The 27,883-nt window shown below is 39.5% G+C and overlaps 1 protein-coding gene across 1 annotated transcript in view; it reads right to left on the bottom strand.

Annotated features, from left to right (window-relative positions):
* LOC149501068 (uncharacterized) overlaps positions 1–24,271 on the bottom strand; it is a 34,677-nt gene extending 10,406 nt beyond the window's left edge. Inside the window, exons 1-2 of the mRNA XM_089734332.1 lie at positions 24,013–24,271; positions 250–400 (exon numbers count right to left, since the gene is read on the bottom strand). Coding sequence (XP_089590458.1) covers positions 250–393 — 144 coding nt within the window. The 5' untranslated portion in view covers positions 394–400; positions 24,013–24,271. The remainder of the gene's footprint in view (positions 1–249; positions 401–24,012) is intronic.
* Positions 24,272–27,883: the final 3,612 nt, after the last annotated feature.

The raw sequence follows: 27,883 nt of genomic DNA on the forward strand, positions 1-27,883 counted from the left end.
GGTGGTATCTACCCGTGCGGACTCACAAGAGGTTCTACCACCAGTAACCATGTCTTTGTTGCCCATGCGATGGATCGGCCAAGTCAAGTGGGCAGTTGGCGGTTGTTTGCATGAGTGTACCAGACCAGAGTATACCACAGACCTGGAGAAGTGGCGATTGCTCGTGAGGCGCATACCATCTGCCCACAGCAATGATACGGAAGCACGACCACTACCGCTCTGACAAGAGTGATACGACAATGTCTTTACCTTATAATTTCCATTGGAGGTGACACTTGGCGGCGTGTACCCCCTCGCCCCGTACCCCTGTGTGGTGGTGCCGTGGTACAGGGTGTTGTTATTTGCGTCCCTCGTGGTGGCAGCTGTGTACGTTGTCTTGCAGTTTTGGGACATGCTGTATCTGGAAAACAGACGTTTTCTGTTTAATGTTAACATATTACTATGTACATAGTTGGCAAAGAGGATATTTCCTGTTGATTCTTCTCAGCGATGAAACTCCATTCTGAATACGTCGTGAAGCGATAGCTATTTAAAAGCGCCTTTGAAAACCTACCCGAATAACAATGACTTTGGTTTTTTCGTGATAATTATGATAAGATTTTTAAAATAAATTTATAATTAAACAAATACCCGTCGGGAGCGTATCTGGAACAAACAGTCTCTTAGGCTATCAGCGCATAGGTAGGAGAAAAAAATAATAAAAAAAAACTTAATTTTAGTTTTTTTTAAGTAGCTGCTTCCAAATTACACAAATTGATAAATTAGCGTAACACCTCCTTGAAGATAATCATCCACCACAGTAATTTTATTTAGAATATTGGAAGAGAGTTCAAGTTTTTTTTTATTATTTAGAAAAAGAAAAATACGACAATTCTAAACCAAATTATTGATAAAGGCCATTCTTTTATTACGTTATAAAAACAACAATACTAGTTTGAATACTCAATTAAATATAATGGGAATATTTAAATAAATATCAAGCACTTTAATCGGTCGACTAGTTCATAAACACGCGAAAGACGAATAATTAATCTAAAAGACTAATTTAATTGTTTTCTCAATATTTTTATATTAAACACACTTGCATCTATTCACATTTACACCTAAATAAAAATATCAGCCCCTAAGTACCTACCAAGAACGAAGAAATATAAACCGTTTATAAGAAAGCCCGCTCGTTCGAATTTAGGTGCTTACTCTCCCTTAAACCGAATCCTTTGGGACTACAATAATGTCCACGGTAGCGCCGTCTCCGTCAATGTTCCTTCGGAGTTGTCCGATTGCGCTGAACTTATTTTAAGTGAAATAGATGTTTTTTCTGATTGTCTCACTATTTACAGGAAAAATCTGTCGCGGATCATCTCCCAATTAAATTAATCTTAAGTAATGAATGAAATGTATTCAAATCTTAGCTGTATATTTTTTTTATTTTTGATGTTAATGCACTGTCGATTGCACCTATAATTGAGGTGACATCTGCCATGAACTTTTGTCAATTTGTCAATGTTTTGTATTGATGATCACTTTGTTGGTGCAACTTAATAAATAAATAAAATAAATAAAATAAAATTAACACAAGGATTATGACTAAGTTATCCATTAAGTACATAAATCAATATACTATTAATGGTAAATCTAATGCAAATAGAGTTAGTTAGGTTACATAAAGGTTCGGCAACTTTTTCTGAACGAATTGGCAGTTACTCATGGTAGGAAGTCTTGTGAGTCCGCACGGGTAGGTATCATCACCCTGCTTATTTTCTGCCGTGAAGCAGTAATGCGTTTCGGTTTGAAGGGTCGGGCAGCCGTTGTAACTATACTGAGACCTTAGAACCCATATCTCATGGCGGGTGGCGGTATTTACGTTGTAGATGTCTATGGATTTCGGTAACCACTTAAAACGAGGTGGGCTGTGAGCTCGTCCACCAATCTATGCAATCAATAAATAAAAACTAACAAAAAGGCGGGTAATCAACACGTGTTCGAGAGGGATTTTCACAACACGTTATTATCATCATCATCGTCCCACATACGTTCAGAGCTGGACACAGATCCCCCAGGCTCGCCACAACGACCAGTCCTGTACGCAATGCCAGATGGGCCGTATGCTTAGAGCATTGTGAATTGAATGTAAAAGAGACTTGTAGTTGAAGTGGTTGTTTTTTTTTATTGCTTTAGATGGGTTGACGAGCTCACAGCCCACCTGGTGTTAAGTGCTTACTGGAGCCCATAAACATCCACAACGTAAATGCGCCACCCACCATGTGATATAAGTTCTAAGATCTCAAGTATAGTTACAACGGCTGCCCCGCCCTTCAAACCGAAACGCATTACTGCTTCACGGCAGAAATAGGCAAGGCGGTACCCACCCGCGCGCACTCACAAGGGGTCCTGCCACCAGTTATTACGCAAATTATAATTTTGCGGGTTTCATTTTTATTACACGATGTTATTCCTTCACCGTGGAAATCAATCGTGAACATTTGTTGAGTACCTACGTAGTCAGTCTTCCAGCTGTCAAAAGATGCGGGTTGATAAAGACAGGACCGTCACACTGAAACCTCCTATAGCACTAGTTTATTTTAGTGCTCATTTAAATATTCATTTAGCGACAAACAAAGTATCGATTACCAAAACGTCTCTAGTCTGTATAATATCTCAGAAAAACAAGTTACCTAATGAAAACGTTAATAAATTAATGCACAAATATGATAATTCGAATTGGTATTAATATACTAAAAACGTTTTGTGTTTCATTGGACGTTCGTATGAATGTTTTTACTGTTGCTATGACAACGATAACATGTAATATTTAATTAGAATAATTGTTACTAGCCGTCATCACTTATATCTCTAGGTGGGTGGCGCATTTACGTTGTAGGTGTCTATGGGCTCCAGTAATCACTTAACACCAGGTGGGCTGTGAAAGTGTGTGAAGAAATAAAAAAAAGAAAAGAGAACACGAATAACACCTTATTTCATATATAATAATAATAATAATAAATAATTTGGACAGCAACATTAATGTTTATATCCTACAGAAACAGACAGCTATTCACACATCAATTATACTTAGTAAGGTGCTTAGAGACACAGTATTCGTACATACAACACAAGAGCACTACACACAAAACACGCCACGACCGTCACACATACAACAGCCACTCGACATACAACATTCATCAAACACACCAAATCCAACAGACGCCACTCATACAACGGCAACACAACAGCCAATAACGCAGCGAGGAGGACGACGAGGAAGAAGAGGCACTACAGTAACCCACGCTGGGGTTCTCTCCATCGTTTAGTCATTTTCTATTCTTTTTTTTTATTTTTCATATAAAATCTCATTAAAATTTTGGGGTATAGATATCTTTTTTCCTGTGGGAAACGGGACGGGATATTTATCAAAGCCGACACGAGCCGAGGAAGAAAAACCTATCATAATAATAATATATAAGTAACACACTTATTATTTGAGATATTAGTTGTCCGTGATCACGAAAATTGTAAAATGTTGGGAATGTCGAAATCAATATCGAGGGGTGCTTTTGGCTTAAGCGATATTTTACAGAAGAGCTATTTAAAAGTACAAAGTTTGGAAAAAATATCATTACGAAAAACTTCTACAGCTATAAGAATGGGGTAAGCTTGATTGAAGTTCAATTAAAAACATCGAATTATTGATACTAATACTAAATAAAACCTAACCTAACTAACTTATTTATTAACCTATTAACCTAAATCTAACCTATTTGACTCTCTGATTCCTCGTTTTTGAATCAAATTGAATCCGTCCGGATATACTAGGAATATCATTCAACAAAATACACTTCGAAGCGAACGCTTGGTGGTAGGAGCTCTTGTGAGTCCGCGCGGGTGGGTACCACCACCCTGCCTATTTCTGCCGTGAAGCAGTAATGCGTTTCGGCTTGAAGGGTGGGGCAGCCGTTGTAACTATACTTGAGATCTTAGAACTTATATCTCAAGGTGGGTGGCGCATTTACGTTGTGGATGTCTATGGGCTCCGGTAACCACTTAACACCAGGTGGGCTGTGAGCTCGTCCACCCATCTAAGCAATAAAAAAAAAAAACGCATTCGTTTTTCGAAGACCGTTACAAATGTCTTCTCCTCATATAACTATACAACGAGTTACATTAAAAATATTATGAAAAAAACAACCGTTGTTATCTTGTTTTTTAATTAAAAAAAAAAAAAAAAAACCGGCCCGTCCGAAACTGTAGCAAGCCGGTACAGTTAGCAACAGTAAAACGTAACACAAGACGGACAATTAAACACGGAACAAGTCATGAAAGATAGCGGATATATGTATGTAGAATTATTACATATTTTTTACTCGCATTAAAGTCTATGCACACGTACACTAACCTTAATCCCGCAATAAAGAAGAACGGGGTTGACTGAAAATCAGCGGGTTCGATGCATCCACTTTGTAAAGCATTACCTGGGCCACCTCCTTTTGACTTTTTTCTTCTTTTATTTATCTACCTGTAATAATCTAAACCTGTGTGAAAGGCAATAAGCGATTCTATTATTTACTAGCGGTCGCCCGGTAATCGAGTAACTATAATAAATTTAAATGAAAAGTTTGAACAATATTAAGGGTCTATTGTCGAGGACTATCATAGCCCTATATAATAACAAATTTCGCCAAGGCTACACTATAGATTTAAGACAAACAATATCAATTTATTCTGAATTTTACCATAGACTTTAATAATAAACAAGAGTGCATGTGGGTGTCAAATACATGGTAATTATGTGTGTAATGTTTATTATTATTGATTTAATGTATGTATTATGTATAATTTAAAAAATATTAGTATTCTGCACTCCCCCTATAGATTTTCTATAAGTGTGAGAAATTTCATACTCCTCAGTCCACGTAATTTTTATAAAAAGGGGTACAAAGTTTTTTTTCACGTAACTTGGCAACGAACATTAATAATCAGATCAGAGACCGATGTCCCAACGGTGCATAAAAACAAGAAAAAACAAAACTCGCTTCATCTCCTAAATTAGATTAGGAAAAGCAACATCGTTTTTTTTTTGGCGTCCGTCAAAACTGATTAAGATGACGGACGTACCGAAGCGAAAGAGAAATGTGTCTAAAGCTTTCTTTTAACACTGCATACGATGATCACCTGATGTTGAGACGCTCTCCGCCGTTCATAACAACGCCAAAGAAACAGGATTGGACCAAGACTAAAGTTTTGTTTTTCTTGTCATAAATGACATTAATTTGTCAAGCCAAACAAATATACGAAATCGGCGAATTTATTCAAAGATCGCGATGTTTCCTTCAAGATCTTAATCTTTAGTCGCGAAATTAATTATAGATTATATTCAAAACGTTTCAGCTCTGATTGTAATGTCAGAGGTGAGTCGTGAATCGAGCTTGGCAGTATCCGGTGGAAGCGATACAAGCTTGTCAACTTTACATGCAAATGAACTATAAACAAATTAATAAATCAACGTAAAAAGTGGAATTATATCAAGCGTATTGTGTTTATGAGTTCGCACTGGTCAGTATTACAGTTTTTTTTCTATTCTATCAGCTCACAGACGTCCACTGCTGGGCACAGGCCTCCCCAAGCCTCCCCCCCCACAAAGATCGGTTCCCTGCTTGCATCCAGCAGATCCCCGCGAACCTCAATAGGCCGTCGATCAATCTACTGCAGTTTATTTTGGCCTAATTCGTCGATTGCGACGAAGAGTTCGACAGGCGAATTAACCTCCAGACAGAGCTCAGAGAGCTACTCGCCGGATCTTCTCAGTGGGTCGCGATTTCGATCCGGTGATAGATTCTGCGAAGCACTGCTCATGCTAGGACTAGTGTTAGCAAATTTTCTCAGGTTGAGCCCGTGAGCTCAACCACCCGTCCGGGCGTGGCTGGAATAGCCCGTTAGGCAACCAGTAATTAAAAAAAACTAGTCTTGTTCAAATCTGCCATGAGGTTACGCATCACAGATTCCGATTTAAATGGTGTGACAGATAAATTACAATGTAATTTGAATGTCGACCTTATTATTAATCAAGGCAATTAAAAAGTTTAACCTTTTCGTCTAGTCTACAATGACGCTGCCGCGATATAGCGATGGTCACATAGCGACGGACTTAATGATTAATGACCGTTTCTATGACTCCAGTTTTTTTATTGTTAGATGCGTGGAGGAGCTTATAGCCCATCTAGTGTTAAGTGGTTACCAGAGTCCATAGATGTTAACATCGTAAATTAATACTAACAAGGGCTGCCCAACGAAAACCGAAACGCATTATTTATTTACGGCAGAAATAGACAGGGTGGGGGACCTTCCCTTCCGGGCTCACAATACTCCACTAATCACCAATAATTACGATAAGTATACATTTTTCGTGTTTGTTTATATTATTGATGATTGACGTAATTCATTAGAAAAATTGGTACCTCCCTGCGGGATTAGAACATCGGCACAGTTGCCTCGCTTGAATTGAGTGCACCGGGCGTCTTATACTTTAGGCCACGACGACCTCCTTAATTTTTTTTCTGACCGTTGTTTGACATATTAGGCCAACAAATCCAAGATATTCTGTGTCTCAATTGTATTGGCAGTCTCAAACATGGTAATTGGAATTAATCGTCACCCCGACGCGGAAGACGGGGCGCTGGTAGATATCAGAACAGGCTGATATGTTTTAATAGAAAACATAAGCTAACCGAAATAAAGCCGAAAACTACTACACCTTGAAGAGAATCTTTCTGATCGGAACTTGTGTATACAAGCTTATCTTGGTCAGGTTATGCGGATTATATATTTATTCTATGCATGATATTACCGTTAAACAAAATCATGTTTTTATTTCGTGATAGTTCGTTGCCACATGTTGACACACATAAATATCTATTAAACTACAGTTTCAACAGCTTACCCACCTTTTCTAAGGGATGCCTTTGCTAAGGGATGGGGTTTGCTAACAGCCGCCCGAGTTCCAAAGTACACCTAATAACTCAAGAGCAGCTTCGCGAATGAATCTACTAACAGATCGGAATCGCGACCCGCTGAGCAGATCCAGTGAGAAACTCAGAGGCTGATGCATGGGTTAGGTTGCACGTTAAGCTCTTTGTCGAGTTCGACGAGTACGGTTACCGGGGTCCCTAACCCCGCTCCTAGTGTTAGACCTGAAAGCGTCTAATGCAAGGGTTTAAATGGTTTGAAATAACGCTATTGAACATCTGGACGAACAATTACCGATTGTTAATTACCAAGCTCTCCACGCCAATAAGTATTGCTATCCAAACTCACCGATAGCTAGTCTGTAGGTCTAGTTATAATTGACAGACTCGTCTTAGTTTGACCTTTTTTTAAAATTAAATAAAAATAAATAAAAAAACCTTTTTTTAAACTCAAAATCTCCTTTACGACTTCCAATCATTACTCTCAGTTTACCTTGAAGAGCCAATTTAATGTGGAGCATAATTTAATGACGTTTTGCGTGCACAGCATATTCATTCTTATGAGCGCCGGCTAAAGGCCTATATTGTTTTGTGATGTTCAATGCAAAACAAACAGCTTTACAGAAGAGACGCGCGTAAAATATTTTAGCTTTTAATCTTTACAAATTAAAGGTCATATTTGTTTGAAAAGATTTCATGTTGACAATAATTATTTTCAATTTCCTTGTTTTACATACCTACCCAAAATGTGTATAATTTTATTGTTTTTTTATTTTTAACGATTTCCACCTATTTATGTCTTTTTTGATCGTTTTGTGTTATATGATATTTTACTTAAATGAATCTATACTATAATATTATAGAGGAAAGATTTGTTTGTTTGTTTGTTTCGAATAGGCTCCGAAACTACTGGACCGATTTGAAAAATTCTTTTTCCATTAGAAGCCGACATTGTCCCTGATGAACATAGGCTACTTTTTTTATTATTTTTTTTATTTTTTTTTTGTTTCATGTGTGTTTTAATGTTTCCGAAGCGAAGCGAGGGCGGGTCGCTAGTTGATGATAAATTTAAATGTACGATTTTTTAGCATGCAACAATATTATTGGAACTATTGATGGTGTTTGGTGATCTTGTTATGGGATGATATCGCTAAGTGAGCCACGGTTTTTAAAATATGGTTTCAATGACGCCAGCTATCACTTAGCCTCGCGTGGACAGCGAGCTAGTTCATCCATCTATGAAGACGTCGTGGCCTTAATATGAAGTCGTCATGGCCTAAAGGATAAGACGTCCGGTGCATTCGTATCTAGCGATGCAACGGTGTTCGAAACTGCAGGCGGGTACCAATTTTTCTAATGAAATACGAATTACTTAACGAATATTCACGACTGACTTCCACGGTGAAGGAATAACATCGTGCAATAAAAATCAAACCCGTAAAATTATGATTTGCGTAATTACTGGTGGTAGGATCTCTTGTGAGGCCGCACGGGTAGGTACCACCACCCTGCCTATTTCTGCCGTGAAGCTGTAATGCGTTTCGGTTTGAAGGGTGGGGCAGCCGTTGTAACTATACTTGAGACCATAGAACTTATTTCTCAAGATGGGTGGCGCATTTACGTTGCCGATGGCTATGGGCTCCAGTAACCACAAAACCAGGTGGGCTGTGAGCTCGTCCACCCATCTAAGCAATAAAAAAAATCTATGTCAACCAAATAGCGAAGTATTGAGCCTACATACAAGCAATGCGGATTTATCTTGGTTAATCCGACCGGATCTATGTCGGTTTTGTGCTACAAAAACTTGCCACGGCATAGTCATATCTTAGACTAGTGAAACAAAGTAACAAAACAAAAGTTATATTTTTAGTGAAACTCATATTTAATTGGTTACTGCAAAGCTAACAATTTTAGGAATAAGTAAAGTGTCATTAAGCTTATAAATTATGTTATTAATATCAATACAGAATAAAATACCTTTTTTATAAAAGAATTAAAATTAACAAGAAAAAATGTAAATTCGAATTTGAAAAAAAATGCAAACTATTATAGAATCTCTGATCATAAAAACGAATCCTACATAAATCATCGTAAGAATCAATAAAATCAAAATTATTCAACCACAATAATGGGCATCTTTCATAAATTCAAATTGAATTTTATAACGTATATCTGTATATTAATATTTAATACGTGAAGCAAAAATTGTGTACCTCTTTTTACGAAAAATGCGCGGACGGAGGAGTATGAAATTCCCTACACTTATAGAGAATATTATTATAGAGAAGGAGTGTTAATTTGTATTTTTTAATTATGCATAAAAAATACTTTAAATCAATAAAAAAACATTACACACACTACCATGTAAATATATACTCTTTAGTTTATTGTTATAGTCTGTGGTCAATTTGAAAATAGAATAATATTGTTCGTCTATAATATTATTTGTTTATAGTGTAGTCTTGGCGAAATCTGTGATTAGAAGTATAAGTCTTTGATAATAGAACCATAATAATGTTCAAACTTATAATTTTAATTAATTAGTGGCTGAGGGAACACTAGACACAATAAATATGTATGTATATAAGCCGGGCCGTTTTCCTATGAACGCCCTTGGCACAGACGCGGCTACCGACCGGATCGGTAACTGTACCATTGGGTCACATCCGGGTCTAACGTTTCGATGCACTAATGCACTAGTTACAGTTCTTTTTAGGCGATTTCCTTTAAAAATGAGTCTCTTGTATTTTGGTGGACGCGCTTTTCTATATATATATAAAAATGAATTGCTGTTCGTTAGTCTCGCTTAAACTTTAGAACGGCTGGACCGATTTGGCTAATTTTAGTCTTGAATTATTTGTGAAAGTCCAGAGAAGGTTTAAAAGGTAGAGAAATATGAAAATACTCGGAATTAAATAAAAATAACAATTTTGTTTTTCCTTTGATGTGTTCCCCGTCGGACGGATTCCTTTTGTTTGTTTTGAGTTTATTTTATACAAAAGTTTAGGTCTTTTATCTATCGATTGAGACACTACAAAGTCTGCTGGGTTAGCTAGTTTTTGATAAAAATAAAGGCGATGCGTTTTAAAAGCTGTGTAGTGTTAGAATAGCACAACCGGAGTAGAGTTCATCAGGTAGTATACCTGGAGCCGCTGCGTTCCTCCACAGTGCGCTTCCAGAGGTCTTTTTGCCACGCACCATCCGGCTATGGAATGAGATCCCCTCCACGGTGTTTCCCGAGCGCTATGACATGCCCTTCTTCAAACGAGGCTTGTGGAGAGTATTAAACGGTAGATAGCGGCTATAATAAATAAATAAAAATAACTGCATCAAACCGTTTGGGTGCCGTAATTGGCGAATACGGGAAAAAAACCGGCAATAGTTTTTTTCTGATTATAAGAACTTTAACCTTTACTGCTGATACGACTTATAGTAAGAGCGCGCGGATAGGTATTACGATTCTGCCTATTTCTGCAGCGAAGTAGTGAAGCGTTCAGGCTTGAGAGCTGTACATTATAATTGAGACGCTATGCTTAAAAACCTCAATGAAACGTTTTTAGGCCATGTCTCAAGATGAAGGCTGACGTTGCCGTTAAAATGCCATAGGGACAGTGGTCTCTTAAGGTAAGGTCAGGCGTAAGCTTATCAACTCTTCTAAATCGATGAAGGAATACATTAAAATCTTGCTAAATTCGAAGAGATACGAAAACAAAATCCTACCGAATTAAAAAGTCGACTATCTATCTAACCGTACCAATCATTTAATAGCAGCATAACGGTTCAATTTAGCTTAGATCCGGGTTCGCGATCCGGAAATGGAACACGACAATTCGTGTATGAAGAACGTTCGGGGGAAAACCCCGAATTACTGTTATAGAAAGAGAAAAAAAAACTGTTTTTGAACGCGGAAATAATATGTGTGGCTTAGTGACATGGAATGCACCTGTCAACCACAAACAAGGTTAAGATAATTTTTTTTGCATTAGAAGGCAGACGCACGCACAACCTACTTGACGGTGAGTGGTCACAGTCGTTTTTGGCCACAGGGCCGGATTTAGAGGTCTCAGGCCTCAGGGCAACAGAGGAGCGGAGGCTCCCTGGCCCAAAATTATTTTCCAAGCAAAATGAGCAGTTTTTTTCAGTCGAGTTTTCCAACAAATCATTCATTGTGAAACCACGTAAATTCTCTTAGTATTTAACAAAAATACATAAATCTAATCGGAGACCAAAAATTATCTGAAATTCAATTTCGAAGGAAGGAAAAGATGTTTACTAGTGTTTAGTTGTCGGAATTTGAAAGTTTTTTTTTCCAAAGTCTCTATTGTGGGGGCATTCCTTTTCTGGAGGTCTCTGGGGATTTCACCCCGGTTGCCCTCCCCTAAATCCAGCCCTGCGTGGCCATCAGCCTCATACCGCACCATAGCAATGTATGTAGTCATATTTTTAAGAGCAACGACTTGATTATGCCCGTGGCATTATTGATGTTGGTGATTTTTTTCCTTACATATTCACTGGTAGCCTAGGGGCTTTGTAAGTAGTCGTTTCTGCTTACTGTCAGACTATCTACTATCAGGCCGCTAGACTGTCTATGATGGCAATATAAAAAAACCTACCTCTGAGGATTATTCTCAAACCTCGTTCGAAGAAGGACATGGAATAGCGCTTAGGAGTCACCGTGGAGGGCGTTTCGTACCACAGATAGATTGCGCGAAACAGAAAAGATGTCTCTAAAAAGGACTGGAAGGAATTGTTTGATGTGGTACCTCAAACAATTCCTTAGAAGGAAAGTTAAATGCATTATCACACTCTCAGTTTTAACAGGCTCCCGAAATAGTGGCGAGTTTCTGTGATGTGTTTATTGGGGCCAATCCGCCAGCCTGCCTTGACACATAAAAAGTTCTGATTGGTATACCAGTTTTTATTAATTTTTTATTTTGTCTTGTTAGTTAGAATCTTTTTAATAATAAAGGTATTTTGTTCTGTATTGATATTAATAACATTAAAAACTTTATGACACTTTACTGATTCCTATTATTGTTGGTTTTGCAGTAACTAATTAAACCATAATATGAGTTTCACTAAAAATATAACTTTTGTTTCGTTGCTTTGTTTCACTAATCTAGGATATGACTATGCCGTGGCAAGTTTTTGTAGCTCAAAACCGACGTAGATCCGGTCGGATTAACCAAGATAAATCCGCATTGCTTGTAGGCTCAATACTTCGCTATTTGGTTGACATAGATTTTTATTTTTTATTGCTTACTAGCTGACCCGGCAGACTTCGTAGTGCCTCAATCGATAAATAAAAGACCTAAACTTTTGTATAAAATAAACTTAAAACAAAAAAAGGAATCCGTCCGACACATCAAAGGAAAAACAAAATTGTTTGTTTTTATATCATTCCGAGCATTTTCATATGTTTCACCTTTTAAACCTTCTCTGGACTTCCACGAATAATTCAAGACCAAAATTAGCCAAATCGATCCAGCCGTTCTCGAGTTTCAGCGAGACTAACGAACAGCAATTCATTTTTATATGGGTGGACGAGTTCACAGCCCACCTGGTGGTTAAGTGGTTACAGGAGCCCATAGACGTCTACAACGTGAATGCGCCACACACCTTGAGATATAAGTTCTAAGGTCTCAAGTACAGTTATCAGTTGTCTTACCTTTTAAATCAGATCGCATGATTGAATCGAATCGATGATTAATCTTATCAAAGATACCAGAGAAAACCACATCCGCCACCTTAGAGACCTTGTTCAAGCAAAATTAAAATTTGTTTCCTTTGGATAGCATTCAGCTGTCTTAGACTTTTAATTTAATATTCAATTTATTTTTTATTATTGCCCTTGTAGGCAGACGAGCATACGGCCCACCTGATGGTGAGTGGTTACCGTCGCCCATGGACTTCAACAATGCCAGGCTTCAACAATGCAGAGCTAAGCCGCTGCCTACCGCTTAATACTCTCCACAAGCCTCTTTTAAAGAAGGACATGTCATAGCGCTCAGGTAACACCGTGTAGGGGAGCTCATTCCATAGCCGGATGGTACGTGGCAAAAAAGACCTCTAGAAACGCACTGTGGATGACCGCAGTGGCTCCAGGTAGTAGTAAGTAGTAGTCCCTTACTACTTTTAGTGAGTGCGATATGAAAGGACTATTGGAATGGTTTCCACGCTGCGGTCCCGGGTAAATTGGGAACCGTTAGTCGAACTCGCAGATTTTCTATTTAGATAAATGTTTCGGATCCCTAAACTGTAATGTTTCGGTTTCGTTCCAAGCGTTAAGTGGAATTCAAACGGAAATCAAACCCGCAAAATTATTATTTTATTTTGCGTAATTACTGCTGGTAGGACCTTATGTGAGTCCGTACGGGTAGGTACCACCACCTCGTCTATTTCTGCGTAATGCGTTTCAGCTTGAAGGGTAGGGCAGCCGTTGTAACTATACTGAGACCTTAGAACTTATATCTCAAAGTGGATAGCGCATTTACGTTATCTATGGGCTCCAGTAACTACTTAACACCAGGAGGGCTGTGAGCTCGTCCACCCATCTAAATAAAAATAATAATAATAAAAAATTTTTTTTGTCGTTTGCACTCTTGGCAGAGTGGTCGCGGTCATCAGTTCGGATGGTGGTGAACATCACGAGACGTCGCCATTTCTCGTGTAAAGCAGCTCTTCTTGTGTACTCGTCGACGGGATCATTGAGCTGCCTCTATTTGGTCGGTCGATCGTAACGGTGATCTGGCGCGCGGTTTTGTACCCTCAACCATGCTCTGCACCACAAGGCATAAGGAATTTACATACGAACAAAAAAAAAGAATCCAATCAAATATTATGAAACGTTTTTTTGATCGTCATTCGTTTTTTGATTTGAATCACGAAGGAACTTCTTTTGTTGTTCGGTAAAGTAATAAAGTGAGCCTATGGACATCGATATGACAAAAACAGTTGTAACTTTCAAATCACTAGTAAGTTTGCACGGATAAGTACCGTTGTCTTGTCCATTTCTGCTACGAAGCACATTTCGATTTCTTGTATGAAAGTGAACAGTTAAAAAAATTCCGTCGTGGTCTTCAAGTTACGGAGATCATGAGGATCTACTGATCTACGTGATACGGATAAATATTGTACTCTTTTTTTTGGCGCACGGGAATCCGTTTTTTTTATTGCTTAGATGGGTGGACGTGCTCACAGCCCACCTGGTGTTAAGTGGTTACTGGAGCCCATAGACATCTACAACGTAAATGCGCCACCCACCTCGAGATATAAGTTCTAAGGTCTCAGTATAGTTAAAGCGGCTGCCCTACCTTTCAAACCGAAACGCATTACTGCTTCACGGCAGAAATAGACAGGACGGTGGTACCTACCCGCGCGGACTCACAAGAGGTCCTACCACCAGTGAAACTATGCCCGGTCGAAAGCGGCAACAGACCGGGTTATCTCGAACTCTGGTGTCTCTAGAAAAGAAGAGGGAGAAGAGCAAGACCGAGGTAGTTCCCTAGAATAGTGGTAATGACTTTGAAGCGGGAACTTTTTTTTTTTTTTTTTTTTCCACAGGAGAAAATCGCCGGATCCCCACCCGCGCGGCAGGTGGGGTATGTGGGAGTTGAACCTCACTAAAAACTCCTGCCGCTCACAGCCGGCGCCCTACCTCGGACCGGGCCGGAGCCCAGTCGGGGCTATTGAAACGGCGGGACAGGGTTGACGCAGAGCACATTACATCCATCCCACCGTCCCACGGACGCCGGACCGGTGGCCGCCAGCGACACGACCACCGGTTCCCTCGTTCAGCGGGCCGAGAGCCCGCTTTGATGGCGCCGCGTTACACCTTCCCCCAGAGCGGTCGGGGGAACGCGGTTTACCATCACCCGGCTTCCTATTGCGGGTGGGCGTGCAAAGCACGCCACCCCACGTCTGGGTCTCTCCCCGCACAAAACGGGTGGGACCCCTGAAACGGGAACTTAGATATTGTATGAACTACTCGCTGATTCGTGATGGAGTGGTCAAGTGAAGTAGCCTGTAATAGCACGCTTATCGCCCACACTGACACCGCGACTAATCGTTAGACTCTTAACTACTCCGGGAACTATCCGCAAGATAAATACGATAAAGTCACTCTTCTTACTTCCTTTGAATCCAAAGTAATCTGATCGTAGACTGTCCCATGCTTTTTTTATTAGTGGCAATAGTTGTCAATAATTGTCTTTGTGTATTGTACGTAAACCCTGTTGGTATTGTACGAGAGGCGATATAGACGCGTTAGCGCGGATGTCAATTCAGGGGCGCATGTTTTTAGAACCACTGCGGGGATGCAATCTGGCCCACTCGACTTATGGACATCAAGAAGCCGAAGCTCCTGCCTGACCACACGCTGTGTGATGCGAATCTCAGGCATGGAGCTGTCACACCGGGAGATGTTGGGCGGCGTGGCTCCCCCGTCATCCAAAGTCGAGTATGAGGCAAAGAGCTTGACCAGAAGGTCAGCCTTCTCCTTCGCACTATGAGCCAGACTGTCATTGGACTTACGCAGTGGAGGAAGGCTAGACCTGCAGAAGTTACCTTCTGCAGCCTTAGCTAGCGACCAGAAAGCACGGCTCCCAGAGGGATAGCTATTCAGTCGCTCGCCAATTATGGCAACGTGCTCCGACTTCGCCTTGGCAATAGCCCTCTTATAGGACCTAGAGGCGGCGTTAAATTTCCGCCTTTTCTCCGAGATATCAGGATCCCGGCATCTCCTAGCAACATTAAGGTGCAAGGTGGGTGGCGCATTTACGTTGTTGATGTCCATGGGCTCCAGTAACCACTTTACACCAGGTGGGCTGTGAGCTCGTCCACCGACCTAAGCAACAAAAAAAAAAAAATTAAATGCCACGTATGCAGACCGCTTGAGGCGTGCAGCATCCCTACTGGCTTTATTATACCAGGGTTTGCTGCGACCCCCAACGGGCACCTCAGAAGAAGGAATGAATAATTCCATTCCCTGAAGCACCACGTCTTTAAGTCGGTCCGCACAGACGTCAGGATCATCGGAGGAAAAGCAGAGCCGCCCCCATGGGTAGGATGCGTAAAATTCACGCATTCCATCCCAGTCTGCTGACCTGTACCGCCAAACTCTTCGAAACCCGGTCGTCGTTCGACGACTAGGACGAGAGAGTGGTATGGCAGCACGGATAAGGCAGTGATCAGACGATCCAAGTGGAGCGTCGACCACCACACTGTATCCAGCTGGGTGAGTGGTCAGCAGAAGGTCCAACAAGGAAGGCTCGTGCCCCTCAATGTCTGGGACACGGGTGGGCTGTGTCACCAGTTGTGAGAGGCCGTAGGACAAGGCGAAATCGTAGGCAGCCCGACCCGGGAGGTCAGTGGTTCTGGACCCCAACCACTCCTGGTGATGAGCGTTAAAGTCACCAAGGACCACCACCTCCGCAGATGGGTACTGCTCAAGCACGCGGTCAGTCCCCTCTTGTACATGCTCAAACAGAGCTGACCCCGCATCACTGCTGTGAGACCTGTACAGGCAAGCGTAGACTCTGGTATAGCCCCCATAGTCCACGCGTAGCCACAAGAGGGACAGGTCCCGTTGCTCGAGGCCCCGAAGCCGACGACAGCAGACATCCTCCCGGATAAACACGTACACCCCGGCTTTACGCAGGAAGGTGTGCTCCAATGCGTAGCCGGGGTATCCGAGGTACGACGTATCGTCCGGGGCAGATATCTGCGTCTCAGTCAGGAAAAAGAGGGCAGGCTGCGCCGTCTCAAGGTGGTGATGTACGGCGTCAAGGTTACTGTGTAGGCCCCTGACATTGCTGAAATCCACATTAAACGTGGAATGGGGATCCGCCGAAAAAACTCTTTTTCTTTTGTCGACTTTCATGATAATTTTAGTTGGAGAGTAAGGATTTGGAGAGGTAGGATGCTAGAGGTGAGATCAAGGCAATACCTGAATAAAGCGCAGGGCACAATGAACACTCGATCTGGGGTTGCGCGAGAAGCTGAGGCAGGGCATTCAAGGGCCCCCAGTCCACCCTGCATACGATCGCCGGGATCCACTCCGGTCTCTGACTCCGGCACGACGACCGCATGACAGGATTTTACACCGGTTGGTGGGACAGCTTCCTGGGGCGGAGTTTAGTTGTGACACCCAGGTTCAGGTCCCCTACTGACCGGCGGGCGGCGGCAGGCACCGTTTCACTGGGTCTCCCTATACCCCCGTCAGCAACCCACGCCCCGCGGACTTGCGCGCACGTTTGCTCTGCATGTTCCAAGTATCACCAAGACTCACCCCCAACAAGGAGGAGGAAAGGAAAGGAATAGAACTGGCTCTCCAACCCACATGCCGGAACACAGCTAGGCTATTTGGCGGCAGACTCTAGTTGGAGGGTGGTCGCCAGCCAGTCGGACTAGGTCCTACCACCGATTGTGTTTTCGGCTCCCGTTTAGCACCACCCAGGGGTTACTTGTAGGGAATCGCGGGTTAAACCTACGGAAGCGGGAAGCACCAACCCCCAAATCTTTATCTCAAGTAGTATATCCATTGCTACGTGCCATAAGTAGATACTTTTCTGTTGTTTCTTCTTTAGGTGTTTCTTTGACTGCATCCGTTTTTGGTTCTATGATTTGCATTTCATTGTTATAATCATTTAAACCAAAATATAGATTTTCAATTATAGATTAATATAGATTCCTTTTTTTATATATTTTTAACAATAATTCGTTAAATATGAATTAAAAATAATTTATGACCGTTATTCGCGTAGGCATGTTTTCGTGTAGAGCTTGCCAATGAGCCAAGACCGCTTCAATAAAATCAATAAATCTTATCTATTCACAAACGTGCCGAGACATCCGCTATGTTGTCTCGATCAACTAGACTAGTGGAACATCAAGACCTATGCGCAGTGAAAGCGTCTAGGTACCCTAGGTCTATGAACCTAGAAAGCGGTTGATAGTTTTTTGTTGTATCGCGATTAATCGTTTTGATTACTCTTAGTAGCGTAGTTGGAAGTTTAGTTGAAGATTACTCTCAATTGATCCCTTAAATTACACATATTTGATGTCGGTGTCCAACCGGAGTAGAAAAATCATTTTAATATTTCAGATTAATATTTCTCATCTATCGCAAAAAAAAATATCGAAATTTTGTCTTTTAATGCGTAGTTGAGTTAACGAATTTATAGTTCAACCGGTGTTAAGTGTTACCGGAGGAGTTCTACATCACAACCTGAACCCCCACGCATCTTGGTAAAATGAGACCCCACAAAGCAGAACGTATTACTGCTTTGAGACAAAACAGGCAGGATTGTAATACCTATCTATTATGTTAGGATAGTATCTATTAGATCTATTATATCTATTATTATATCTATTATGTTTGCAATACACCTGAACATCAGTAAAGGCCATTCTCTTGTCGTATCTTACGACGGTCGTCTTAGTCATGTCTTACGACATCATCGGGAAGAGATTAGGTAGTAGTAGGCATTTTAGTATTCGAAGTGGATTTTTTTATATATATCTACAGTGGCAGCTAATAAATAAATAAATAAAATCTCGCTTATTTTTAGTACATAAGGATTACAAAATTATTCCAAAGATACAATTACACAAAATCGAAAATAGCAGTCTGATGAACTTTGAAAAAAAAACACGCTGACCTTGGGTTTTTCAATGAATTCAATGCAGACGCACATTCGAAAAATAAAACCCGAGTGCAGTGGTTTTCCAAAGAATGCGTTTATTTTAAGAGTATTCGTAAGTGAAAGTAATAATTTCAATACCATGAACTGGCAGCTTATTGGTCTTTTTTTATTTCCTACCTAGCCTTAAGAGGTTAATTCAGCTTCTCCTTGACGTGTAGGTGAGCTCACGGGGCTCAAACTGGGAGTGTTGCTAACACTGGCCCTAGCAAGAGCAGTGCTTGGCAGAATCTACCACCGGACCGGAAACGCTACCCACTGGGAAGATCCGGCGAGAAACTCAGTGGGCGGTGTCTATGGGATAATTCACTAGTCGAGCTCTTCGTTGCAAGCGACGGGTTCGACGAGGACCGGTGCTCGTGGTACCTAAAAGCACCGTTAATGGATCGGGCGGATCCGTAACGTCTACTGTTTACCATTCGGTCCACAGGACCGGATATGATCACTGGACGAATTACATGTGGTCCAAGTTTGTTCGGTTTCTTCAAGTCCGAATTTGGCAAAGCATAAATGCAAAGTTAAGACAGACAGCGTTTCCTTAATTTAATATGCACGGGTCATTTTTTTTGCTTAGCTATGCTGAGGTAACTAGTTTCCTTTTATGGGGTAGGGTAGCCGTTCTACTAGAAAATTGAGGCTTTCGTTGCTATGCGAGAAATACACTAAGCTAAAGAGAGTCTCAATTCTATTAGAGGTTAAAGAAAATTTGTACTAAAAAGAGATTTTAGTGTTTTGGAAACTATGAAATATCTTTATGTGAATAGTGATCCCGAAACTGATTACATTGTAACAAGGATATGCTGAAAGATAATTGTAATAACAACTGTTTTAAAGTTATTCCGTGAGTAATACAATACCGTAATATACCAATTTGAAAAACCTTAAATTTTTTGGGCAATTTTTTAATTACTTTGGTCAAAGATATCAAGATAACAATCGTCCAAGTCTTTTTATGAGCTTAGCCTGAAAACTATTGATGATTGAACAGACAGCCTTCGCCTTGTCGTGTATAATAACAACCGAATTGAATTAAAGTTTAATTTTATTGGATTTTTATTTACTAGGGACCCCGCCCTCGCTTCGCTACGGAAACATTAAATTTTGTTATTAATAGCCGAGTCCCGCGACGCTACGACAATAACCGCGGGTAACGCCGCGGGGCGAAGCTAGTCTAAAAAAAGTGGCCTACTCCTTATATCATCAACTACCTATCAGTGAAAGTCTCGTCAAAATCGGTCCAGCCGTTCCAGAGATTAGCCGGAACAAACAGACAGACAGACAGACAAAAATTGTAAAAAATGTTATTTTGGTGCATGTACCGTATGTATTCACATGCATGTAGTAAAAATCGGTTATTTCAATATTACAAACAGACACTCTAATTTTATTTATATGTATAGACTATAGGGAAAATCCAAAAAGAGATTGGCAGAGTCTGTCATTGATTTTGAACATAAAACATTTAAAGTACTAACTACCGAGATTTTGAATAAGAATTTGAACCACTTAGTACGATATTCGATTCACATCCACTTTTCAAAGGCCAAGTTTTACAAGTAAATCGTCGCATTCTTTAGTTAGGAGTCTTTACCAATGCCTGGTTCCTTGTTGGATGATTTCATCCCGATTTTATCCTTCAGAGAAATTCTGGAGGGATTCACGTAGTGATTACGCTCCGTAACTCACGTAGTGATTTAATGTTTGTCGAACGGTCGTACTGTGATCGTTCCTTAAGCTAAAAATGGGAGGTGGCACTGAGATTTTGCTAAAAAACATATATTTTTTAAGTTTTGCATCATTTCCCCTCAATTATAGCCTTCATTTGATTAAGGCTTATAAATGTTTTCCTGTGCGGAATAACATCTAAACATTGTTTCTTGGCTTTCAAGGTTCATAATTAAATGTCTCAAAACGCTATATTTCCTTCAGAAATAGGAAAAGAAACTTGTAAAGTATGTATTTTCATTGAAATACTAGTTGCACCCGTCCGCTTCGCTGGGCATTTAAAATTGCCATTATTATTTCTCACCCCCACAAAGATTCTCGCCTCATTAACGCCCCCGCAACTGGTGTAGGGAGTCCAACACACAAATAAATATTAGCCTATCCATTAAGCACATGTATTTTCTACATGGATACAAGTTTCAAGTCAATCGGAAGCATGTTTCAGTAGTTATAACGGAACATCCGTAAAAACCACTGTAGATTTATATATTAGTATAGATTATTATAGATTGACAAGCACAACTAGTTTTGAATTTATCAAAGATCGCGACCCGGTCTACAGCATGTTAAGATTATGTATTTTGTTTTTCAAAGGTAGAAGAACTTAATTGTCACATGCGGTTTATGAGAAAATAAGAAAATTAGGCTCTGATATACACAAGTAACAGTCTTTAATTATGTTCCTACTAATTTAATTTCTAATCTTATTGTTCCTTTTCGAAGTGGAGGTAGCACACATTGCCAGCCTAAATGGGTTGATCGGTAGTGGTAGTGGAGTGGACAACCCATCTGGTGTTAGCCCACCGTGAGACCTGAATTCGAAGGTCTCAGTTTTAACAGTACAACGGCTGCCCCGCCCTTCAAACTGAAACGCATTACTGTTTCGCGGCAGATATAGGCAAGGCGGTGGTACCTACCCGTACGGACTTACAAGAGGTCCTACCATTGTTTTTTTTTTTTTTTTTTTATAGCTTAGATGGATGGACGACCTCACAGCCCACCTGATGTTAAGTGGTTACTGGAGCCCATGGACATCTACAATGTAAATGCGCCACCCACCTTGAGGTATAAGTTCTAAGATCTCAGTATAGTTACAACGGCTGCCCCACCCTTCAAACCGAAACGCATTACTGTTTCACGGTAGATATAGGCAGGGCGGTGGTACCTACCCGTGCGGACTTACAAGATATCCTACCATTGTTTTTGAATTACGTTTTTATAATTTATTATTATGAACTGTGGGACGTGCAAAATGTAATAAGCTGCGTAACAAAAATAAGAAGTAATAGAAGAACTCATATTTCTTCTCTTCTTAGTCGCATACTACATTGCTGAAGGTCGTGTCCCTGAAAGCCCTTCGTGGCTCTTGGTACCATCAGCTTCCATTTCCATTTAAGTGGTTACTTGAACCCATAAACATCTACAACGTAACTGCCGCCACCTACCTTGAGATAAGAGTTCTAGGGTCTCAGTATAACGGCTGCCTCATCCTTCAAACCGAAACGCATGACTGCCTCACGGTAGAAACAGGCAGGCTGGTGGTACCTACCCGCGCGGACTTACAAGGGGTTCTACCACTAGTAAACTAGCATTTCTTAAAGAGTGGGAAGCAGACACTGATATACATACATACGTTCAAATATATAAGTACATACACAGACCGAACGAAGTAAGTTCATTACGTAGCTTTAAAATAATTGCATTTAATAATTACTTATCGTTTTATTGTTATTGCTTACAGCAGCGTGCCACACAGGAACCGTTCGCTTCGATTGCAACACCGTTAATTCAATTAGCCGTTTTTAATTGGAAATTTATTATTTGATTGCATTAAATTAGTGTACTCTTAACGCAATTGTCAGCCTGAAAAATAACAAGACGGCTTCTAAGGTAATATTGTGTTCAATGAAATAAATTTTACTTGCACCTTAGCGGCGAATGCTGAAAATTGATTCGGTAATAATTGTAAAATGAACATTGTTTAGGGCAATCCTAACATACATTTTAACATAAAACATAAAAACTAATTTTTATTGAAGCTAGGACCAAAATACAGTACACGCTCTGAAGAAATATAATCATTTTTTTTTATACAGAAATGCAAGTGTTCTAACAGGCCACTTGATATTAAGACGGTACTAGGATTTGTAGAAACTAGAATTTGACTGCCGCTGTTTTCAAATTCACATAGCCGCTTAACACGAGGTGAGCCGCAAGCTCGTTCACACAGTTACAATAGTCGTGTAATACGCACTTTTTAATAGGGTAATTAAATTAAAATACAATATATTTTACAGGTTGTGGCAACCCTAGATAGCTGTCAGGTTACGTAGATGCCTAATGTGTGATCCTGAATTATTTCAGCGGTTATAGGAATAATGGAATGACTTGTTATTCGACTGGTCAGTGACCTACCGCAGTGGCTACCGCAAGATCAGGGCTCTATTCCTGGTCCAAGTCAACTTTGTGAAAGATTTATTTGTCGATAAATTCGCTTCCTGATTCCGTAACTCAGGAGAAAATCTGATAAGAGTCGTTGAAAGCGGAAACGGAGATCATAAGTAAAACATTATCATAAGGAAATATAATTTTACTAGCTGTACCCGTCCGCTTCGCTGGGCATTTAAAATTGACATTATTATTTCTCACCCCCACAAAGATTCTCATCATTAACGCCCCCGCAACTGGTGTAGGGAGTCCAACACTCATATAAATATTAGCCTATCCATTAAGTACAGCTATTTTCTAAATGAATACCAAGTTTCAAGTCATTCGGATGTATGGTTCAGTAGTTATAACGGACCATCCGTAAAAAAACACTGTAGATTTATATATTAATAAAGATTACAAAAAAAAACATGTAACTAAATTTACGACTTTTACTACTTTTACGATTTAATTACGCGTTTTTTTTTCTGTCATCATAATTATTATTGAAGTCGTTGCGAAAATTTTAAGGTTTTTGTAGTACCGGTCGCGAAATGAAACCGTAAAAGTAGCTAAAATTAAATCTATGAACACGCGAAATCGTAAAAAAAACGAAAAAACACGCTTTAATAACAAGAGGAACTAAAATTTAGTATCCTGGTATTATAGGTACGTTATAAGTATATATTTCCTACAGTTGCAAAGAGTAACAAGTGCCGAATTCTGTAAAATTAAAATTCGTTTTTGAAAGTGTGTCAATAAACTATAATTTCCAATGAGGAACGAGTTGATATTATAATGTAGTTTAATTACTGCACCCATTTTTTTTCGCAACACTCACATGTTATTGCTTTCATGCTGTGGTAATAGAATTAGTGGCGGGACGTAGTAGGAAATCAAAGAGTTAAGGCTCACCGTTTTCGCTTTTTTCTGCCGTTAACTAATTAAACTCCTCGACTTATTTTTATACTCGTTATTATAATACATTTGAGATGTACATTGTGCTTCAGCTATTGTCATTAGTTATATCCGAAAAAAATTTCGATCAATCATTATTTTTGTATACCATAATATAAACTTGACAATATCCCTGCTTACCAATTTTATAAGCAGAATTAGCTTCATTAATAAATAAAATTACCTAATTATTAAACAAGCTCATTAACTATCTAAAATAGTAACAACAAACAATCACTCACCTTTTACTCCGAACCTTAATTGTAAACAACGTGATTTCACAAAACAAAAAATAAAACTTCAAAACACTGGCCAAAAATACGCCGGTGCGAAAATCGCGCGGAAATCTGACAGCTAACGAGTTGTCAAAAAACGCGCGAATTGGATACCGATAGTTTTTTTTTAAATATTGCAAACAATTTTAGTGCATCGGTCGTGGCAGTGAGGTGCCGTTGTAATGAATGGTAGGTACGTTGTGAGGCGCTCGGCCGACTGACTTTGTCGGTAAATGTGTGCCTTAAAACTTATCGAGACCAGCTGGTTTTGATACTTGCGGCAATACTATAAGCTATGAAGAAAAAAAATTATTTACATATTTTATTACATTTGTATGTCTCAGTATAGTAAACTTTTATTAACCAGGATAAAAAGGAAATTCTAAAACCTTTTTTTTAAAGTAAGACACTGCGCCCCAGGTATCGTTGCTCTTAAGCACCTGACTTACTCTGTCTTCACCGAAAAAGCAAAAAAAACATCTTATTAGATTTATTATTTAACATTATCAACAACAATCATTAAGTTTTATCTACCTTCTCACACCAGCCTGTAACGCATGGCTGTAAAAGTTTCCTTATTACCATAATCATATTTGTTGTTGCTGTCATAGACATAACAACGACTGACGACATTCACATTGATACATAAGGTCGAATCATTAATTTTGTATGCACAACAGCCTCCAATTTGAAGGGGGTCATAGAAAAACAAACACGAAGATTCTCTGAACGAGAGTTGCCTTTAATATATACTATCAAAATAATCAATTATTTTAATCAACTATCAAGATCATTTGTTTGTGTTATATTGTATAGCGGTTCGTAGATTCGCAGCGAATCGACTTGGCATTTCGGCTGACAAAATACTCGCGTCGACGCTCACGTATATAGAACAGGACTTTTTACATTCTAATGAATATTTATAAAGTCAATAAAACTCGATATTTGTAAACAGTTATTATGTTTGTTTATGCACGTATTTATTACGTATAATGGGCATTGTTGAAACAATTTATTTTTGTAGACTATAGTGCAATCTATATTTACGTCACTAATAAGCTGAACACAGGATCCAGATCCCATGCACAAGAGGCAGTTATGAGATGAACGCATCTTGAGGGTCGTTTTTAGTTGTTATAAAATTCATACATTTGGAACCGTAGGAGTAAATCGTTGTTTCATTTTTTTAAATCACAGGTTCGGCAATTAAAAACTGTCTATTACATTTTAGATTAGCTTTCCGCCCGCAGCTTTGCCTATTTGAACTACGCTATATACGGCGTGTGTTCACCCGCGCTCAGCTTCGAAAGCTTTAAGGATTTCCATACTAAATTGGTAAAATTACGTTCATATGCACTTATAGAATTTGCTTAACAACTTCTGGTGTCTAATATTAAAAAAAAAGCTTATTTTATTATATATTTTTATTTGATTTCCGCAATGTATGAAAGATCGGCTCGTTTGGATTTTATTCACATACCCAACATGTGTTCCATCCATCATCAATTTCCTTCATCGGCTTGAAACTGAAGAAACAAAGTTGTCAATTTCAATACAGACCATAATTTAATACTGACTCTCAATTACTACAGACTCTACAGACTTAATACTCAGTTGTATAATTCGTGTTTCAATATTGAAACTGCATTGATTTACAAGTATAATTTGTAAAGTGTTTATTTTTGGCCTTTTTCTTCATCATTATCTATTCAAATATATACAAATAGAAACTAGTTCAAAGATTTATTAGTCATTGTATCCTACAAGGATGTCTTGCTTGCTTAGTTCACGTCTTGGTATTAATAAAAGATCAACCTGATCTAGTTTAAGCATTGCACGAGAGCTTTCTAAGTGTTGTCAAACTCACGACCCTCTTGACTTCAGTCAAAATGAAGCTTAAGTCCATAGACAGCAAGACTTGAATGCTACCTTTTTTGCTTAGATCACCGGAGCCCATTGACTCCAACAACCAAACCAAAACATGAGTTCTAAGTCTCCGTTTTTATAGTACAACGGCTGCCCCAGCTTTCAAACCGAAGCGCATTACTGATTCATGGCAGAAATGGGCAGGGTGGTGGTATCTAGCCGTGCAGACTGATACACCTTACCAGTAGTAAGAAGTTTTGAAAATCTTTACTTGTCTAATTTCGATTTTAGTTACGCATTCGTTAAAGTGAAAGCCATTTCCACACTAATGTACCATCATAGTGTGTCTATAGGTAAGCTTCCCACGGCGGATCGCACCGAACTCTGATGCAATTTCAGTGTCTAATGTCAGAGGTGTACGTTTTTTATAAACCGCTAGCCCTGCACAAGTCGCGTATGGTGCAATATAAAAACTGAGGCGGGTGCGGGAATCTCAAGTTATTTCTACCAAGTTATTTCTTTCTAGGGATACTATAGGAAAGGGTTTTTCGAAATTATAAATTTAGTCGAAGCATTGTAAATTGAAATTCAGTTGAAAATTTTTATAGCTGGCTTAGTTTGAAAATGGAATTTTAAAGCAGATTTTTAAATAGGTAACTCAGTGTGAACGAAAGATGTACGTTTATTAAAAATAATTAACAGCTTTTTTCCTAATGACATTTTTTTATTACTTAGATGGGTGGACGAGCTCACACCCCACCTAGTGTTAAGTGGTTACTGGAGCCCATAGACATCTACAACGTAAATGTGCCACCCACCCTGATATATAAGTTCTAAGGTCTCAAGTTTAGTTTTACAACGGCTGCCCTACCCTTCAAAACGAAATGCATTTCTGCTTCAGGGTAGAAATAGACATAGTGGTGGTATCTACCCCCGCGGACTCACAAGAGGTCCTACTACATATTTTTAACGTATTGTGATGGTAATTTAGACTGTTTAATTTTGTTTCTGGCAGGTAAACCAAGATTCATCAGCTTCTTTTCATCCAAAATTCTACCTGACCATTTACTTATTACTTAAACTAACATAATCTAGGTTATATATATCCAGCATGATGACTGGTATTCCATCTTCCTTGAAGTGTGCGCGGATGTTTCCTCAAGAAAGATACACCATGCAAATTAAATTAATTAAGATAGTAAGTAAATATGATTCGAAGGCATGTTGTGTACTAGCAATCTGATGTACCGTGAGGAGTGCTCCGAGGAACTGTACATGGTATTTTCTTTCCTACATTGCAGATCGGATGTAGATGAAATTAACGACGACACACTCTACGGCGCAGCGGAGTCAACGCAGCATCAATCGCGTTTGAGTGGCGTTGGCAGGAGAAGACCTGGTCGTCCTGTACACACTTGGCGACGCACCGTGGAGAGTGATGAGGACTGCCAACGTGACCTGTAGTGATGTCAAGGAGCAAGCGCAAGACAAGGTCAAGGGGAGACAACTTGTGAGGGCCCTATGTACCAGCGGGGTACCCTAAGACTACAAAAACGACATATATTTTTAATATTACGATATAAATAAAGAAGATTAATAAAACAAGCAAGGTTATTAATATAGTTATAGTTATTAATATAGATTAAAGAAAAGGGTTTGCAAGCGTGTTCTGGTAGCTTGACAAATGAAAAAGGGCTGGGAAAATACGTAGGAAATACACGAATAGCAACTGGTCACTTATAAATGTAGCCTTTATTAAGCATCAAAATTTAGTTCAGTATGACAATATTTTATGTGTGAAATGTCTAAAAAAGTCTCTGTTTATATTATTAACTAGCTGAGTTCCGCGATGTTATTCGCGGTTATTATCGTACCGCGGGTGACGCCGAGAGGCAAATCTAGTCTAAAAAAAGTAGCCTACTCCTTATGTCATCAGCTACCTATCAGTGAAAGTCCCGTCAAAATCGGTCCA

This window comes from Bombyx mandarina, chromosome 17, assembly GCF_030267445.1.
Source record: "Bombyx mandarina strain Sakado chromosome 17, ASM3026744v2".
NCBI lineage: Eukaryota > Metazoa > Arthropoda > Insecta > Lepidoptera > Bombycidae > Bombyx > Bombyx mandarina.